This window comes from Onychostoma macrolepis, chromosome 17 (assembly GCF_012432095.1).
Source record: "Onychostoma macrolepis isolate SWU-2019 chromosome 17, ASM1243209v1, whole genome shotgun sequence".
NCBI classification, from domain to species: Eukaryota; Metazoa; Chordata; class Actinopteri; order Cypriniformes; family Cyprinidae; genus Onychostoma; species Onychostoma macrolepis.
The window spans coordinates 12,886,146-12,904,528 of record NC_081171.1 but is presented as its reverse complement, the minus strand read 5'-3'; the positions used below and the strand labels follow the sequence as shown (position 1 = coordinate 12,904,528).

The window sequence follows — 18,383 nt, the reverse complement described above, 5'->3', positions numbered from 1 at the left end:
TAGATAGATATATAGATAGATTTGCACTCTGCCCAAAAATCATTTTAATTTTACACATGAACGCAGAACAAGGGGTTCTTTTTCTCCTCACATACTTCTCCCCGCCCTCTCTGTCCCGTAGCTCATGATCCCTCCTCCACAGTTCCTTAGTCTCATACCGGTACACTGCTCTCCATTCAGCCGTATGCAGATTGTGGGTCCCGGGAGGTGGGACGAGGGCAGGGCCGTTGTACTGCGACGTGTCTCACGACACTCTTAAAAACACTTCTCTTTCCGCGTCTCCACAAATCACCTTCAAGAAGTTCACCTGAGAGTTTAGTCCGCCCCGCCTCCGAGCGAAGGTCCAAACCCGAGCGCACTTCACCGGAGCGAGATGCCTGGAAACGCAACACCAAAACCGGTGAGATTAGACAGAAAGCCGGTGGCAAAACTTCTCTGTAGTGGATTGTTTATTGCTGTATTTTCTTTGGCGTTCTTCAGGCATTCGGTGTGTTTTGCGTTGGTTGTCTGAGATGCATGGAAGTTGGGGTTCTTCGAAATGTCAGATAACTTTTTTTTTTTTTTTCATGTGTTATGTAACTCTGCGATCATTCAGGGAGGCAAGCGCTCTGCTGCAAGTCAGTGTAAGGCTAGACATAGGCTACTACTGGCTTTAAAAAAATCATAAAAAGTAGTTCATTAAGAGGGTATAACACTGAAATACGAAAACTAATAAACTATTATGAAGAAGGCCTACTAAATAAAAAATATGACTACATTTTGTGTATAGTTTTCACTACTAAAGTTCTACTACACTACTGAACCTAATTGAGTTAGCTACAGTTCATTGAACACATGCTGTCCTTGTTGCACAATTGTCACAATGGAAACTTGCCATTAAACTAGGTCTTGTTTTAAACATTTTTCATGAATTGTTCTTTGCATTCCTTCATAAATGTTTTAATTAATGAATGAAAATGTAATATTGAACAAAATAATGGTTTGATATTTCTGCATCAGTAATGAAATTCATAATTTTAGCTATACATTTATACAATTTAAAAGTTGTGACAATTTGTGATGTTGTGACATTTATGAAAAATATATTTGTCAACTTTCAAATTTTTGTTAAATCTGCCTTTATTATATAGTTGATTTGTGTCTTAATGTATGCAAGTATGGTTTGGTTGTTCACTTTTCATTCAACTGCTGTATCACTAAAATATTATAATATAGTTTTAAGTACAAAATTCACAGTAAAAAGTTTAAGAAAGATATGAAATAGATTTGAAGCCAACAAAATCACTGCTAGGTGAAAAAAACAAACAAACAAAAAAGAAAGACATTTTTGTATATATACACATACAAGAAATATGGCAACCAGCAAGAACTATACACATATCATGAGAATAATTTATTGTAATATTTAGAAATATAACACAGTTACATCTCTAAAATATAAAAGACTTTATGCTTGCTGTTGTTTTAAAGTTCATGTCAGGTAATCCAAGTCAGAGATCAGAGTTCAGTTGAGGCACACTGCTGTTTCACCTGGTTGTTTGGGTATTTTCATGTATGTAAGCTGTATACTCTTATATAGAGTCTATAAACACTTAAATATTTAACTTTATATTAACCTTTATATAAAAAGTCATTTTCAAAGATAAGATTTAAACACCAGGGAGGGTTTCTTCCAATACATCTTCAAAACATTTTTAAAATATAATTACAATTTTTTTTAAAATCCTTTCAAATGATGACTAAATTAATAACACTAACCTGAAGCACTGTGAGTTTAGTGATAAAAACAGCAGGAATCAAGCTTCTAAAATGGTTGACTTCTTTGTCACTTATTACTCAACAGGACAAAGTAGCCCCTCCACAGTCCTTTTGGTTATGGATAGACAGATGTCAGTTAAAAAACAACAACTTATAAGACAAACCCACAAAGACATTACAAGACTTATCTACGCTGATCTGTTGTCTTAGAAAACACAGAAATATGACACCTGCAGCCAGTAAGACAGGCATACAAAGATTCAGAGTCTGTAAGACCCTGTTTAAGAGTTTATTTAGCTGATTTAATGCCAGTCATTCATATTCAGGCTGTTATCTTTGACTACTACAGTTTTAATTCATAAAAGGCTATACTGGCACTGCATGCCTGGTTTAACAGAGAAAATTAAAGGGGAAAAGCACGCATTTAAGAGAGTGGGTCTGTCAGTGGGATTCACTGGAAGTCAGTAGGGTGTGTAATGAATGACTCTATTTGTTTTTCAAGCACTCCACAAGTAAATTTGAGACGTGGGTATGAAAAAAAGGCTGTGTGTGTGAGTGTATAGCTAAATTACGTCATCAACTGAGTTGTAAATGCATGATTTATCCATTTTTTATCCGACATGTAACAGTCAGCAGGAATATCATGTGTGAGGGTATGTGTCCTGTTCAAAGGTGATGCATTCCTAGTTAATGAACATAATGGTCTGTTTATAAAGCAGTGTTGGTTTTCCTGCAGCTCGTCCCACACAAACCCAGTATTTTTCCACCTTGGTTCTCAGTGAAGAGCTCTGCAGGGAACTGAGGCTGAATACAGCGTATGAGTGTGTGTGTGAAAGAGAGAGAGAGATGTGAATAAGCCACATCATTACAGCTACAACGGCTGCACACTGACCACATTGTATTAATGACACCCAGTCTGACCAATAGCTGTAACACACACTGATATATTAAGTACTTATTCTTTCATACACTAAATCGTTTGTAAATTTCATAGAGTGACAGTTAATTCTTAAAAGCACACTATGAATTTTCCAAATCAGGAAAAGAGAAACTCTGATAAAGAGATAGTAAAATGTGTCCATTGCTTTGATGTCTTCCCCCCCATTGAAAACATTCCGGTAAGATGTTTTTGAAAGAAGTCTCTTATGTTCACCAAGGCTGCATTTATTTGATCAAAAATGCAGTAAAACAGCAGTATTGTGAAATACTATAACAATTTAAAATAGCTATTTTCTATTTTAATATATTTTAAAATGTAATTTCTTTCTGTTGTAGTAAATTAGCTCTAAGGGGGAATATTAATAATTAATCATAACTCTTTCTAATTAATTATAATATTTGGATAAGTTAATGCAATTAGCTTAATAAAGCAGAATTTACAGTACAATCAATTGACCAGGTCGTCTAGTGAACGCTCAGTATTGATTATTTATGAATTCAAAGAAATCTTAATTTCCAGAATAAGAGAAATACCCTTTTTAAGGTACAGTACTACTCAGAGCCTGTAACAGGATCAAAATCGTTAAATTGACTTTGTTGCAAGCAGGGAATCAGAAACAAATACTCATATGTATTGTGCACAAAGTTTTATTAACTAAATCAAAAACACGTAACTAGACTAAACAAACACATATATACATACACACACACACACAAATCACACATACATGGTACATGGGAAGGGTAAGTGAGACTGGATGAATGAAACCAGACAGAAACAGGGGAAATGAGGCTGAGTTGACCATCTGAAAGAACCATCAGTCTCTAATTCAAAGCACAGTATACGATAGCTTACAACAAACCTCTGTGTGGTGAAAGGAACGATACTTGCATTTGACTTGGCTGTGGAACCAGAGTCTCGTGAAGCCTCTGAAGAATGTCTGGATGGTTCTGTTCGATGGCCGAAGTTGCAATCTCTTGAAACTCCGAGGTTGTTCTTGACTCTGAAGGGTTGAGAGAGTCCTCTCTCCTAAGTAAGCACATGGCTGGGTGTAAAATGGGGCCTGCTGGCCTTGTGGGCCCCAGTGGAACTGCAGGCCGCAATCCAGAGATGAAGATGCAGAGACTGCCAGGAGCGGGGAGAGAGAAATGTCTGAAAGAGGGCATTTCCATGATGGTGAATTCCAGGGTCGAGTGAAGATGAACTCCAGTGGTATTAGTCTGACTCTTTGTGGTCAAGAGCCATCTCCCCAGGCTAGGGAGATCGCACACGGCTCTATATGTTGGGGCCTGCCGGGCGCGCCCACACCGGCTCAGGCGCTCCGTGAGTCCAAGCACACGGGCAGCAATCAGAAGATTTAGCAGAAGAGAGGGACGGACCTGTGCGTGAGCCCTTTAAAGTCAGGGAAGAGTCACACCTTTCAGGATGGGCTTGACCAATGAGAAAGGCGGACTTTCCAAGCCGGAGGCTGGAAATATTGGGGGGGGGGTTTATGACCCTTTGTCTGAGAGCATGGTTCGAATGGCTCTGGCAGTCTATACTTTGATTAAATTACAAACACACATGGCATTCTATGAGGAGGTGGTGTACACCAAAGTATCCGTCATCAAATGAGCATTAATTTGGTAGGAGACACGATATAGGTGGGGTTACATTAATTAGTACTTCACTCATAAAGCATGCATACAACAAAATACAATGCATACATCATACAAGACAGTTAAAATCATACACACAAAGTCCTGGGATGCATGTTTATTCGTAGAAAGGTTTGTCTATAAATGAAAAGGAGGAAAGTTCTGTTTTATGGGCAATGCATGGGTTTCAGAAAGGTCTGTTCTTACTGCCCTTCGCATTTCACATACTTTTGAGCAATAAAACAGTCTTACCAGATGGTTTCCCTGGTAACGGAGCCCTTTAGGGTGCTCTTTCAGGAGAAGGGTCCATAGACCCGCGCAGTTTGTTTGTTGAATGAGAGGGTTTCCTGGATTATTCATTAAATATAATGACTAAATGTGTGTCTGATTGGTCCAAATGCTACACTGTGATGGAAGATGAATTTTCAGCAGCCATTTCCCCAGTCTTTAGTGTCACATGACCCTTCAGAAATCATTCTAATAGGCTGATTTGGCATTTAAGAAACATGTCTTATTATTATCAATATTGAAAACAGTTGCTTAATATTTTTGTGGAAACCTTGATAAATTTTCAGTATTCTTTGATGAATAGAAAGATGAAAAGAACAGCATTTATTTGAAAAAAAAAAACGTACTAAACTTACTAAAATAAATGTTCCATCACTTTTGATTAATTTAATGCATTCTTGATAAATATTTTCATTTATTTGTATATATATATATACAAATAAGTGTACAAAAGTGTATACCAAATGTATAAATATAACTTAAATGGAAAATGTAAATGGAGTGTCAAAGCCCATTGTGTATTCCTGTGCTCAGATATATCAAATTCTAATACTCTACTAAAATTTACAAACGTTGGTATGCATGTGTGTTTGTAGGATCTGCAAAAGTCCACAAATGTGGTTTACCAGGCCCATCATGTCAGCCGCAGCAAGAGAGGGCAGATTGTGGGAACCAGAGGAGGTTTCAGAGGATGTACAGTCTGGCTCACAGGTAATGCATGGACACACACACACGGTTAAAACAAATTCATAATGCAAGATTGAAATCCAAAACATGCTTCTGTTTAAAAACCGCAATGACTATGTCAGACTAAGCAGACTGAAATGGGGAAATAATTTTACCAACCTGTGACACCTGTCCAGCAAGTTGAGCTGAACTTGAAACCCCAGGCGCTGACTATAAGGTTTTTCAGCACACTAGGTTTTCAAAACAGTTTTTCATGAACATGAACCAGAAACATGTTCCTTGTTACTGATAACTTGAGCACATTTTTTGTTTTCTTTCCTTGCTAAGAAAGTGAAAAAAAATCTTGATTGTCATGATCATGAATTAATCACAATTTGTAATTATATCCAATTTTTAAAAATGTTTTATATAGTACTGTTTAAAAGTTTGGGGTTGCTAAGATTTTCCTCTTTATGCTCACCAAGGCTGCATTTATTTTATGAAAAATACTTCTTCGGTGTCACATGATCTTTTAGAAATCATTCTAATATGCTAAATTGGTGCACAAGAAACATTTCTTATAATGATCAATGTTGAATGTTGTCTTGCTTAGTATTTTTTGTGGTAGCCATGAAACATTTCTTTCAAGATTCTTTAATGAAAAGATTTTATTGGAATTACTTTGTGTGTGTACGCAGGTCTGTCAGGGGCTGGTAAGACAACAGTGGGATTTGCTTTAGAGGAGTATCTGGTCTCTCACGCCATTCCCTGCTACTCTTTGGATGGTGATAACATCCGTCATGGCCTGAATAAGAACCTGGGCTTTACTTCTGAGGATCGAGAGGAGAATATTCGGCGTATTGCTGAAGTGGCCAAACTGTTTGCAGATGCTGGGCTTGTTTGCATTACAAGTTTCATCTCGCCGTTTACCAAAGTGAGCTATCTAACCAACATCTGGGTTTACTTTATCATTTATACTGTGAAATTGGTTAAATTAGGTTTAAATGCAGTATAAACGACCATCTTGCCTCTGCAGGACCGTGCAGAGGCCCGGAGGATCCATGAGAAAGCAGGTTTGCCATTTTTTGAGGTGTTTGTGAACGCTCCTCTGGATGTGTGCGAGAGCAGAGACGTTAAAGGACTCTACAAAAAAGCAAGAGCTGGACAGATTAAAGGTGATATAAAAAAACTGTGCATTTCCCAAAGGTATGTAAAAAAAAAAAAACATTTTTTAAAAACCAAACATTTATTTGCCTTCCTTCTTTTCTCACTCAGGCTTCACCGGTATAGATTCTGAGTACGAGTGTCCAGAGGATCCTGTGCTGATTCTGAAGACCGGAGAGCTCACAGTGAATGAATGCATTCAGCAGCTGGTGGACCTTTTGAAGGAGCAGGTTAGTCAGGAGAATACCTTTCATTTGCAATTTCCCAACTGGTGCACTTAACTTTATCTTTGGTCTAAAGTCCAAGGTTGAAACCAAAGCAAAAGCCTCTGTCTGAAGGACACGACCTTAGTAGACAGGGCAAGATATTTTACTCCAGTTTACTTGTGTGTTACATTATGTACTCATCCTCATGTTGTTCCAAAACCCATGTTTGGTCATTTTTTCTGTGGAACACAAAAATACATTAGAAAAGGTTTGGGGTCAGAATATTTTCATGAATATAGAAATGAATACTTGTATTCAGGAAAGATTATTAAGTTTAAGATTAAGCTTATCAGACAAATTCCATTTAGCAAGATTCATAAAAAAAAAAAAAAAAGTATGCAGCAAAAATACAATAATATTAAGCAGCACTGTGTTCAACACTATTAATATTAAGAAATGTTTTTTGATCACCAAATTAGCATATTAGAATGATTTCTGAAGCGATCATGTGTCACTGAAGACTGGTGTAATAGATGTTCAAAATTCACCTTTTAAAAATATATTAAAATAGAAAAATAAAATTATATATATATATATATATATATATATATATATATATATATATATATATATATATATATATATATATAATTACAGTTTAAAATAACTTATAAGTTATTTTAAACTGTAATTATACACAATTTTATTTCACAATATTACTTTTTCTATAAAGAAAAAGCAGCCTAGCAGCCAGGAGTTATATTCCAAGTCTTCTGAAGCCATGTTGATAATTTATTCACATCAGGGAATATACTATAATTCAACAAACCTGACAACATTGCAATTACAGCAATGAAAGTCATTTTTAAGGGTCAGAGCAGATAAAAATAGCTTCTTAGAGTAACAGCTGCACATGCCATTATGGAAAATACAGTTCTTCTTCTATTTTTCATTCAACCCTTTGATGATTTCTCTTTCTCAGAGCATCGTTCCCAGTGGAGTTATAGAGGAGATTAATGAACTCTTTGTGCCTGAGAACAGACTGAAGCTGGCACAGACAGACGCCAGCACCCTGCCCTCTATCAGCATCACCAAGGTAACCAGCAGCATTCGTCCTCAAGACCAGGGACCGCTCAGGTTCATGTGTTCATAAATATGAGTGAATTATTGACAGGATGACAAACAGCTGCTTTATCAGCCCGTGAACAGTGTGCTGTTCCCTAATTCTCAATGCAAATTTATTCCAGAAACCACAACAATAACAATTTGAATGCTGTTCCTTAAACTTATTCTCATCTATTATTCCATGATGTTATATAATCTCACAAACAATCAATCAGAACAGACATTTGGACAAATATGATATTAGCTAACTTCTGTTTGTAAAAGCAGCTCTCTCTTTGTGTGTGTAGCTGGACTTACAGTGGGTGCAGGTGTTGGCTGAAGGATGGGCTAGTCCTCTAAAGGGTTTCATGAGGGAGAGAGAATACCTACAAGTCATTCACTTCAACACCTTACTTGATGGTAACATACAAGCACACTCTTGTTGCCGTACCAGACACCTCCCTTCTTTTATTAGTGCTACTCGTTTTTTATCAATCAGACTTAGTCAGGTTTATCATCTTTATGCTGGCGATGGTACTTATACCAGCAGCAGAAGGCTGATCTAAGCTCTGCACTGTTATTTAGAAGATGTTTCATGCATAAAATAACAGTTGCCAGAGCTGAAGCTGCTTCCAGGAGACAGAATGATGCAATAATCTGGCTTCCTGTGCAACTCACATGGTTTGGTTTAATTGGGTTGGTCAGTGAACATCGATCAGGGGAGGAGGCTGTATTTTTTAATAGTAGTTGCAATTGCATGCAAACAAATAACATTCAAAGTGTTCTAATATACATTGTTAGTGGCATTTAATGGAGCAGGCATCCAATGATCCATATTGACTTTAGATGTAATGTGTTAAGGGGTATTTGGGTAGTTTTTTCCTATAATTAAAAAAATAATAATTATAAAGAAATAGTTTCTGTGATTCCAGTCATCTCTTTAAAATTATTTCTAATATATGCAAATTAACCTATTTCTAAATACAGGTGGTACCATCAACCTCTCAATACCCATTGTCCTTCCTGTTGCCACGGAGGTTAAAGAACGTCTACAAGGCAGTGTTGCTGTGGCTCTGGAGTACCAGGGAAAACGTGTCGCCATCTTAAGCAACCCAGAGTTCTATGAGCATCGAAAGGAAGAGCGATGTGCACACCAATGGGGGACAACCTGCCCCAAACACCCTTATATAAAGGTATTAATAAATAGTAATTGATAATTAATGTATAACAAATCACCAAAGTATAATAACTTACAAACGCACTAAAATGACATGCTTGAACTGTTTACCTGTGAACAGATGGTTTTGGAAAGCGGTGATTGGCTGGTAGGAGGTGAGCTAGAGGTATTGGAGCGAATCAGATGGAACGATGGGCTGGATCAGTACCGTCTCACTCCCCGAGAGCTAAAGGAGAGATTTAAACAGATGAAAGCAGGTAAAAGCAAATGGGCTAAAGAGGACGATTATGAGTTAACAAGTAACTGCATGTACAGGGTAATCTTCTGGAGACACTTTAAAAGATTAGTGCATTTCCTGACTAAAAAATTCCTGATAATTTATTCACTCCCATGTCATCCAAAATGTTAATGTCTTTCTTTTTCATTTGAAAAGAAATTAAGGTTTTTGAGGAAAACATTCCAGGATTTTTCTCCATATAGTGGGGAGCCAATGGGTTGAAGGTCCAAATTGCTGGTTCAATGCAGCTTCAAAGGGGTCTACACAGTTCTAGCCAAGGAATAAGGGTCTTATTTAGTGAAACTATTAGCCATCCAAACCAAAAATAGACTTCCAGTTTAAACAAAGGACAGGAGAATAACCTGGGGAAACATCAACGCACATCTCCCATTTCAAACATCAATCCAAGACAAAGAAACTACGGAGAACACAGAGCTTAAAAGGACTGATACAAATGAGATAATAAATCAATCACAGGTGAACAGAATGAACTAATGAAGGAACACAGGAAACTTACCAAATAAGGAAAAACAGGAACATAAACATGACAATCTTGCATCGAAATTCACACATTACATAATCACGTTGGAAAGGTCACGCATGATGTAGGTGGAAGTACTGACCCAGTGTTTACAAAGCGAATGTGCAAAGAAAGTCAAATGGCCTTTACAAAAAAATGTAAAACAACAATGTTGGATGATTTTGAAGTTGGAAGAGAAAATGAGATGGTGTTTTTTGCCCTACCCTACCAATTTGAACCGTAGTACACAGACGAAGAACTTTGCATGTGCATGGCATAGCTAGAGCAAGACGAGCATATGTGGTTAAAGTGTAAAAACTTTTTAAAAAAAATTTTTTTTAGAAAATGACCAATCGTTTCGCTAGATAAGACCCTTATTCCTCAGCTGGGATTGTGTAGAGCCCTTTGAAGCTACATTGAAACTGCAATTTGGACCTTCAACCCATTGGCTGCCATTGAAGTCCACTATATGGAGAAAAATCCTGGAATGTTTTCCTCAAAAAAAAAAACTTAAATTTCTTTGCGACTGAAGAAAGAAAGACATGAACATCTTGGATGACATGGGGGTGAGTAAATTATCAGGAATTTTTTATTCTGGAAGTGAACTAATCCTTTAATCTTAATTAAGCTTCTCAGTACCCATGCATCAATGAAAACCACTGTCATTCTGGATCTAGGATGTGATTTTGTAAAATCATGTTGTCAAAACAGGTTCTTGGCAGGCAAAAATATGGCAGCAAGATATTACATCAGGGGTGTTAGCTTTATATGAAGAATCCAAAGCACTCATGTAGGGCATAATGTTAAAAATGTAATAAACAGTAAAACTGGGATTTAAAACCCACATTAAAAGCCACAGCTGGCACTTTTTTGGTTTGAAAAATAATGTTATAGGGTTTGGCTAAAATAAGTCACATGTTTACCACATATCAGGTATTCATTGGCTGGTGTCAATTCGAAAAAGTCAAATAAGAAATGGACATTGTTAATTTGGTACACCACATGAGTGTCTTGGATTTCCGGCTTTGTAGGTTCTTAGCGCCCTCTAGAGAAACTAATGATACTCTGAACTTCACCATGGTTATGCAAGAACTAATTAAAGCACTAGAATTGACCATTCCATTGTTTTCCCAGACGCAGTGTTTGCTTTTCAACTCAGGAACCCGGTGCATAATGGCCATGCCCTGCTTATGACCGACACACGTCGACGACTGGAGGAACGCGGGTATCGAAGGCCAGTCCTACTTTTGCATCCTTTGGGTGGCTGGACCAAAGATGATGACGTGCCTCTGGACTGGAGGATGAAACAGCATGCGGCCGTGCTGGAGGATGGCATTCTAGACCCACAATCCACCATTGTGGCCATCTTTCCCTCCCCTATGATGTACGCTGGGCCTACAGAGGTATGTAGATGGTTGTCCGGGGGGGGACTGGCGAAAACCAGTCAGTATCTGGTGTGACCATCATTTGCCTCACGCAGTGCAACACATCTCCTTTGCATAGAGTTGATTGTTGATTGTGGCCTGTGGCCTGTGGAATATTGGTCCACTCCTCTTCAATGGCTGTGCGAAGTTGCTGGATATTGGCAGGAACTGGAACACGCTGCTGTATACGCCGATCCAGAGCATCCCAAAAATACTCAATGAGTGACATGTCCGGTGAGTATGCTGGCCATGCAAGAACTGGGATATTTTCAGCTTCCAGGAATTGTGTACAGATCCTTGCAACATGGGGCCGTGCATTATCATGCTGTAACATGAGGTGAAGGTCGTGGATGAATGGCACAACAATGGGCCTCAGGATCTCATCACGGTATCTCTGTGCATTCAAAATGCCATCAATAAAATGCACCTGTGTTCGTTGTCCATAACATACGCCTGCCCATACCATAACCCCACCGCCACCATGGGCCACTTGATCCACAACGTTGACATCAACAAATCTGCTCACCCACACGACGCCATACACGTACAGTGAAAATCAGGATTCATCCGTGAAGAGAACACCTCTCCAAAGTGCCAGACTCCTTCGAATGTGAGCATTTACCCACTCAAGTCAGTTACGACGACAAACTACAGTCAGGTCGAGACCCCGATGAGGACGACGAGCATGCAGATGAGCTTCCCTGAGACGGTTTCTGACAGATTGTGCAGAAATTCTTTGGTTATGCAAACCGATTGTTGTAGCAGCTGTCCGGGTGGATGGTCTCAGACGATCTTGGAGGTGAAGATGCTGGATGTGGAGGTCCTGGGCTGGTGTGGTTACACGTGGTCTGCGGTTGTGAGGCCGGTTGGATGTACTGCCAAATTCTCTGAATGCCTTTGGAGATGGTTTATGGTAGAGAAATGAACATTCAATTCACGGGCAACAGCTCTGGTGGACATTCCTGCAGTCAGCATGCCAATTGCACGCTCCCTCAAAACTTGCGACATCTGTGGCATTGTGCTGTGTGATAAAACTGCACATTTTAGAGTGGCCTTTTGTTGTGGCCAGCCTAAGGCACACCTGTGCAATAATCATGCTGTCTAATCAGCATCTTGATATGCCACACCTGTGAGGTGGATGGAGTATCTCGGCAAAGGAGAAGTGCTCACTAACACAGATTTGTGAACAATATTTGAGAGAAATAGGCCTTTTGTGTACATAGAAAAAATCTTAGATCTTTGAGTTCAGCTCATGAAAAATGGGGGCAAAAACAAAAGTGTTGCGTTTTATAATTTTGTTCAATATACTGTATATGTGTGTGTGTGTGTGTGTGTGTGTGTGTATATATATATATATATATATATATATACACATGAAAGAAATGAATCATTTTATTGATCAAAAGTGTCAGTAAAGACATTTATAATGTACAAATAAAGTTTTTTATTTCAAATAAATGCTGTTCTTTTGAACCTTCTATTTATCAAAGAATCTGAAAAAACTGCATCACAGTTTTCACAAAAACAACAGGCAACACAACTGTTTTCAACGTTGATAATAATAATAAATGTTTCTTGAGCACCAAATCAGCATATTAGAGTGATTTCTGAAGGATAATGTGACACTGACGACTGGAGTAATGGCTGCTGAAAATCTTTGCCATCACAGGAATAAATGACATTTGAATATATATTTAAATAGAAAACAGTTATTTTAAATTGAAATAATATACCACAATGTTACTGTTTTTACTGTGCTGTGATTAAAATAAATGCTGCCTACACTGTAAAAAAAAAAAAAAGTTCAGCAGATTTTTGAGTTTGCTCAACTTATTTTTGTGGGAGATTCCCATTTTTTTGTTGTATACACTTAAAACGACAAGTTGAGAAAACTCAAAAATCTGCTGAAGCTGGTTGCCTTAAAATTTTAAGTTAACTTTTTAACTTTTTTTTTTTTTTTACTGTTTAGGTGAGCATAAATGACTTAAAGGTCCCATGGCATGAAAATTTCACTTTATGAGGTTTTTTAACATTAATGTGAGTTCCCCTAGCCTGCCTATGGTCCCCCAGTGGCTAGAAATGGCCATAGGTGTAAACTGAGCCCTGTGTATCCTGCTTCGTCTTTGAGAAAATGAAAACTCAGATGCCCAATCTGGAATCTTCCCTTTATGTCGTCATACGGGGAAAGGTTACCTCCCCTTTCTCTGCTTTGCCCGCCCATGAGAAAATGAGCTACTACCGTGCAAGGCGAGCGCAATATTTTTTTTTCCTCGAGAGACATCATGGCTTGCAAACGAGCGAAGCATGACAGTTGCTCAGTGTTTGGATGTACAAATGAACACCGAAGTAATTTTTTAGTTCCTTCATCTGAGTCTATGGCTAGCATTAGCTACATGATAATAACTGTAACAGCATACATAAACAAACCAACTAAAGTACCGTATCCAGACACAATATTTTAAACTAACCATTCGTAGATGTCCTTCTGTAGCTGCTGAGTTGCAACTTCTTCATCCGGTGCTTCTCCATCCGGATCAGATTCTGGGTCAAACTGAAAAGCTTGAATGACTGTGTGTCTACGAGCCATTGCGATACATCCACTGTCAACATTAGCGCATGGTAGGGCAAGCTGGTTAAGGCCACACACCCACCCTCCACCTTGCCCCACCTCTCTCCTCCTCATTAGCATTTAAAGCTACAGACACAGAAATGGCACGTCCTAAGGAAAGCTCATTGTGGGACTGGCTTGTAGTGGCTGAAATTCTGCACCAAGGCTGAATTTCGGGAAAGAGACTTCAGATACAGTACTAGGGACCACTTAGGCCTATATAAAAGCATCCAAAAAGCAGCATGTCATGGGACCTTTAACTTAACCCTAAATGTAGGGTAGTGTAAAAAAGTAATACTTTCTTAAAACCCATAGTCCAAGGCTTCCAAAATCACATACTCTCTGAGTAGGTACTTCTTTTGAATAATTAATAATTAACTTTGCGATCATTAAAATCGATATGTGTGTAGTATGAATGCATCGCCATGTTGTTGGGAAGTGATTTCGGATGCAGCCAAAGATTCCTATGAACTCCTCTCATTTCACCCATAACATATAAATGACACCCTTACAAATGGGCGAACCTTGTTCCTGTGTCTTTCAGGTCCAGTGGCACTGTCGTGCAAGGATGGTAGCAGGTTCTAATTTCTACATTGTGGGTCGTGATCCTGCTGGGATGCCCCATCCAGAGACAGGACAGGACCTGTATGATCCATCTCATGGAGGTAAAGTTCTGTCCATGGCCCCTGGACTCACCTCTGTGGAAATTATCCCCTTCAGAGTGGCTGCATACAATAAGCCCAAGAAGGCTATGGACTTCTATGACAAAGACAGGTGAGACTGAATTGCAGAGAAATTCCAGTATTTCACAAGAAATTAACAGGAAGAGGTGAATGTGCATCTCTCTTAGACTATTTAAAATATGCCGATTCAGGAGAATTCCAATAGCAGTGATGTATGTAAATGTCTTTTTCCAAAAACGGGAAACTTAAGCAAACCTTATTTGTATGTAAAAGTGGTTGCTTTAGTGATTCTGAAGCATGAAAGACAGGCTGCTTTTACCTCTTGTTTTCAAACAATGCAGACATGCTGATTTTGAGTTCATCTCTGGGACCAAGATGCGCAAGCTGGCCCGCAGTGGAGAGAACCCTCCCGATGGCTTCATGGCCCCTAAAGCCTGGAAGGTCCTCACAGAGTATTACACCTCTCTACAGAAAGACCAGTGATGACACATACAAGACATTCCAACATAGAAAACCTCAGATCACAGCGAACGTGGTCCTCACTGAGAATGATTCAGTAAACTAATTCAAGGCATCGAAAAATGAAGGCGCATATTTACAACAAGCTGGTAGCAAAGGTGGTCAAGATTTCCTGTGAGGAATTATTTTACTACAGCATTGTTTTTAAATTGAATTATGAACATGCTTTTTCAACTGTGAAATTTAAACTGATGTGCCTTGATTAACAGATTGTCGGTCCCAAAGAGATTATGAGATCTTCAATTGTATTTTGGAATGTATTTTGTATGCTTTAGCAGGCCTTTAAAAGAAAAAGTATATCAATTGTAATCTAAATGAAGCAATTACTCTACTGTTCAAAAGTTTGGGGTTGGTAAGAATTTTTAAATGTTTTTTAAGTCTCTAACGATCAACAAAGCTGCATTAATTTGAATTACTTTACAGTTTAAAGTAACTGTTTTAATATATTTTAAAATCAAATTTTTTGCTGTGATGGCAAAGCTGAATTTAAGCAGCCATTACTCCAGTCATCAGTGTCACATGATCCTTTAGAAATCATTTTAATATGCTGATTTGGTGCTCAAGAAACATTTCTTATTATCATTGCTGAAAAAAACAGTGCTGCTGAAAATTTTTGTGGAAACTGTGAAACTTTTTACAGGATTCTGCGATTAAATTTTCTGTAATAATACAAATATCTTTTCTGTCAGTGTTGATTAATGTATCTTGCTTAATATAAGTATTATTTTCTTTAAAAAAAAAAAACTTACTGACCCCAAACTTTTTGTTGATGTGTAAATCAAAGCAGTGTTCATGCAGCTGCAAATGCAGTCAGAATAATTTTGTTTACATATGACAATTTTTTTAACCCCAAGAAAGGGGCCGTTATCTGGGGACCATATTGGGGAAAGCATACTAGGGAAAATATTTATTTTAAAGACAATAATGATTAACACCGTTTTATTAAAGGTTTAACAGCGAATGCAATATAATGTCATCTGAATATGTGTATATCTTATCTCTTTTAATTAAATCTTTTTACTGTGATTACATAATTGTGACCATGTGACTGCTTTTAGATGTTAATGGTGTGTGACTATATGTAAGGCTTGCTTTCTGTTCTCTGAAACAAGGGCAAAAGTTAAATTGAATAGTTACGCCATCCACAGAAATATTGACCCTCTACTGCCATCTGGTGGTCGGTCACCAGTGTACAGAAACCACATAGCACCATGGGAAAAACAGCTGATTATGCAAATATAACTTCAGCTAACAGTTACAGTACATAAGCAAACTGTTTTGTGGAACTTTTCATTCCCGTATGATGCAAAAAGCCGTTTATAATCGGTTTATAAGAGGTCATGGCCCGAACGCAGGCATAATGTGCCCTAGAACATAGTCCCAAAATCTGTTACGGGTGAATAACTCCTAAGATGATGGATGGATGGATTTAGGGAGCAGGGCTGTGACTGTGCTCCGCTAGACCCTAGGTATTCCCAAACGGATTTAGGGGATTCCCAATTAGACTTAGTGCGGATGAGAGCATTAGATCCAATATGTTCTAGGTAACCCTATTTAAATCTGCTAACTGCAGTTGCAGTGCTGTGCAATTCTGAAAAGGTTACAGTGAGTATGTACAGGATGTGTGGCATGGATTTTCCCAGGGAACAAGCATCTATAAAATAAGCTGCTGGAGGCACGGAGACCTACTTTGGGTTAAGGACAGGACATACTCACCCATTTCCCTAAATCTAGTGCCTTTAATACAGTATACAGTGTTTCCCAACCCCCCCCCCCCACCCCACCCCCCAACATATTTTGGATGTCTTCCTTTACTATTTTAAGTCATGAAGTACTAACAAGTTGAATTGGGTGTGTTCAATTAAGGAGTTTAGATATGTGTTCTAGAAACAAGATTGTGAACAAAGGGTTTTTAGCATCATACTAAATGCTGAATGGGTTTAAAGACCCCAAGCATCACTTATTTCATGTTGAAACTGCCACATCTATATATCAGTGTTATCTTAGTATTATTTGTATACATTTATAATCTCTATTACTAATTTAATTAGCTTTTATTTTTATAGTTTTTTTTTTTAAATATACTATTTAGGTTTAATTTATTTTTATTTAAGTTTTTATTTATTTCCCGTTAGTATTTTTTCTAATAAGTGTTTCAACTTAAACTTATTTCAGTTCAGTGCCAGGGCAACATTAAAATTTTTATTTAAAGTTTTTCATCTAATATTTATATTTATATTTTATTTATTTAAGCTTTATTTCAATTAAAAATCATTTTAATAATTTCCTTTTAACGATAATAGTTCAGTTACTGTGCTAAAACTGAATTTTGTCAGCATTTAGGCATGCACTATACATAACATTAATACTAATACACACAGTCAAAACTGTGATATTAATTTCATTTAACACGTCAAATTACCTTTTTAATTCCTTTATCCTTCAAGGTGCTCAGATTTTGCTCAGCCTCTTTTCATAATACATATGAAAGGAGAATAAGTGAATAGGTGCCTTTATTAATTAAACAGCAAGCTATACTGTAGTGTAATGCACTATAGGTGGCGCAAGGTCAATTATTACAGTGTCAATGCTTTAACCAGCTTTTATATGGCCTTACATGTGCCATCAGAAAAAAAATGTTTAATTGGAAACTATAAATATACTCATACATACTAGAAGTCTAATATTACAATAGGCCAACACACATCTAAAACAACAGAGGTTTAATGTTAAATTTGTTTTTAGATGTGTGTTGGCCTATACCTAAATTTTTAAGATGTTTCATGTGGTAGTTTTTTAAGTAGGCCTACTAACTTTAATACACTAAAAAAACAACAACGTATAAATGCAGTAGATTATTTTCTAAATAATGATTTTTAATAAACATTTATATTATTTTTTTTTAAAGTTACTTAACAATATAAATAATTATCATATAGCAATGATTGCTTAACAGGTCATCAATTCAGTGGCCGGGGAGGGTGGGGGGCCTCAGCAAACTTCCAAGAGGCCTTAAGATCTTTTAAAATAATTCACATTTAATTGTGATTCATATTGTTCATTCGCGTTTTAAGTGTGATTTCTATACCAATAAAAACATCTAAATATTCATGTACATGGACATTTTATAGTGAATTTTATAATGAATGTATTTTACACCATATTGTATTGTGTATAAATGTGAATAAAACATATTTATTTTAAAAATCCACATCCTCACTAAGGGGGCTCTGTTGTGGACAATGGAGTCAAAATGGATGAGAATCACTGCATTAGTTATAAAGTTAGAAATTAGTTCATAGTTATAAATCCAACCAGAATGCAAGAAAATGATATGTTTTAAATATCTTCTCCGTGGACCCCCAGAGAACCATCAGGGGCCCGCGAGGCCCACAGACTCCGCGGTAAAATC

At 37.5% G+C, this 18,383-nt stretch overlaps 1 protein-coding gene and 1 long non-coding RNA gene across 3 annotated transcripts; one reads left to right on the top strand and one right to left on the bottom strand.

Moving 5' to 3' along the window:
* The first annotated feature begins 262 nt into the window (after positions 1–262).
* On the top strand, positions 263–16,000 carry papss2a (3'-phosphoadenosine 5'-phosphosulfate synthase 2a). The gene is made up of 12 exons (XM_058748744.1): positions 263–400; positions 5,220–5,334; positions 5,988–6,223; positions 6,326–6,464; positions 6,565–6,683; positions 7,642–7,755; positions 8,072–8,183; positions 8,751–8,956; positions 9,062–9,197; positions 10,872–11,140; positions 14,314–14,543; positions 14,794–16,000. The coding sequence occupies exons 1-12, from the start codon at positions 374–376 to the stop codon at positions 14,933–14,935; spliced, it is 1,845 nt and encodes a 614-aa protein (XP_058604727.1). The 5' UTR covers positions 263–373; the 3' UTR covers positions 14,936–16,000.
* Positions 265–14,286, bottom strand: LOC131522891 (uncharacterized). Of its 2 annotated transcripts, none has more exons than XR_009266675.1 (3): positions 13,630–14,286; positions 9,052–9,166; positions 265–377 (listed from the first exon to the last, which is right to left on the bottom strand). It is a non-coding gene; the product is annotated as an uncharacterized LOC131522891 (long non-coding RNA). The 2 variants fall into 2 exon arrangements; XR_009266676.1 differs by lacking the exons at positions 265–377; positions 13,630–14,286 and adding exons at positions 6,707–6,898; positions 9,580–10,112.
* Positions 16,001–18,383: the final 2,383 nt, after the last annotated feature.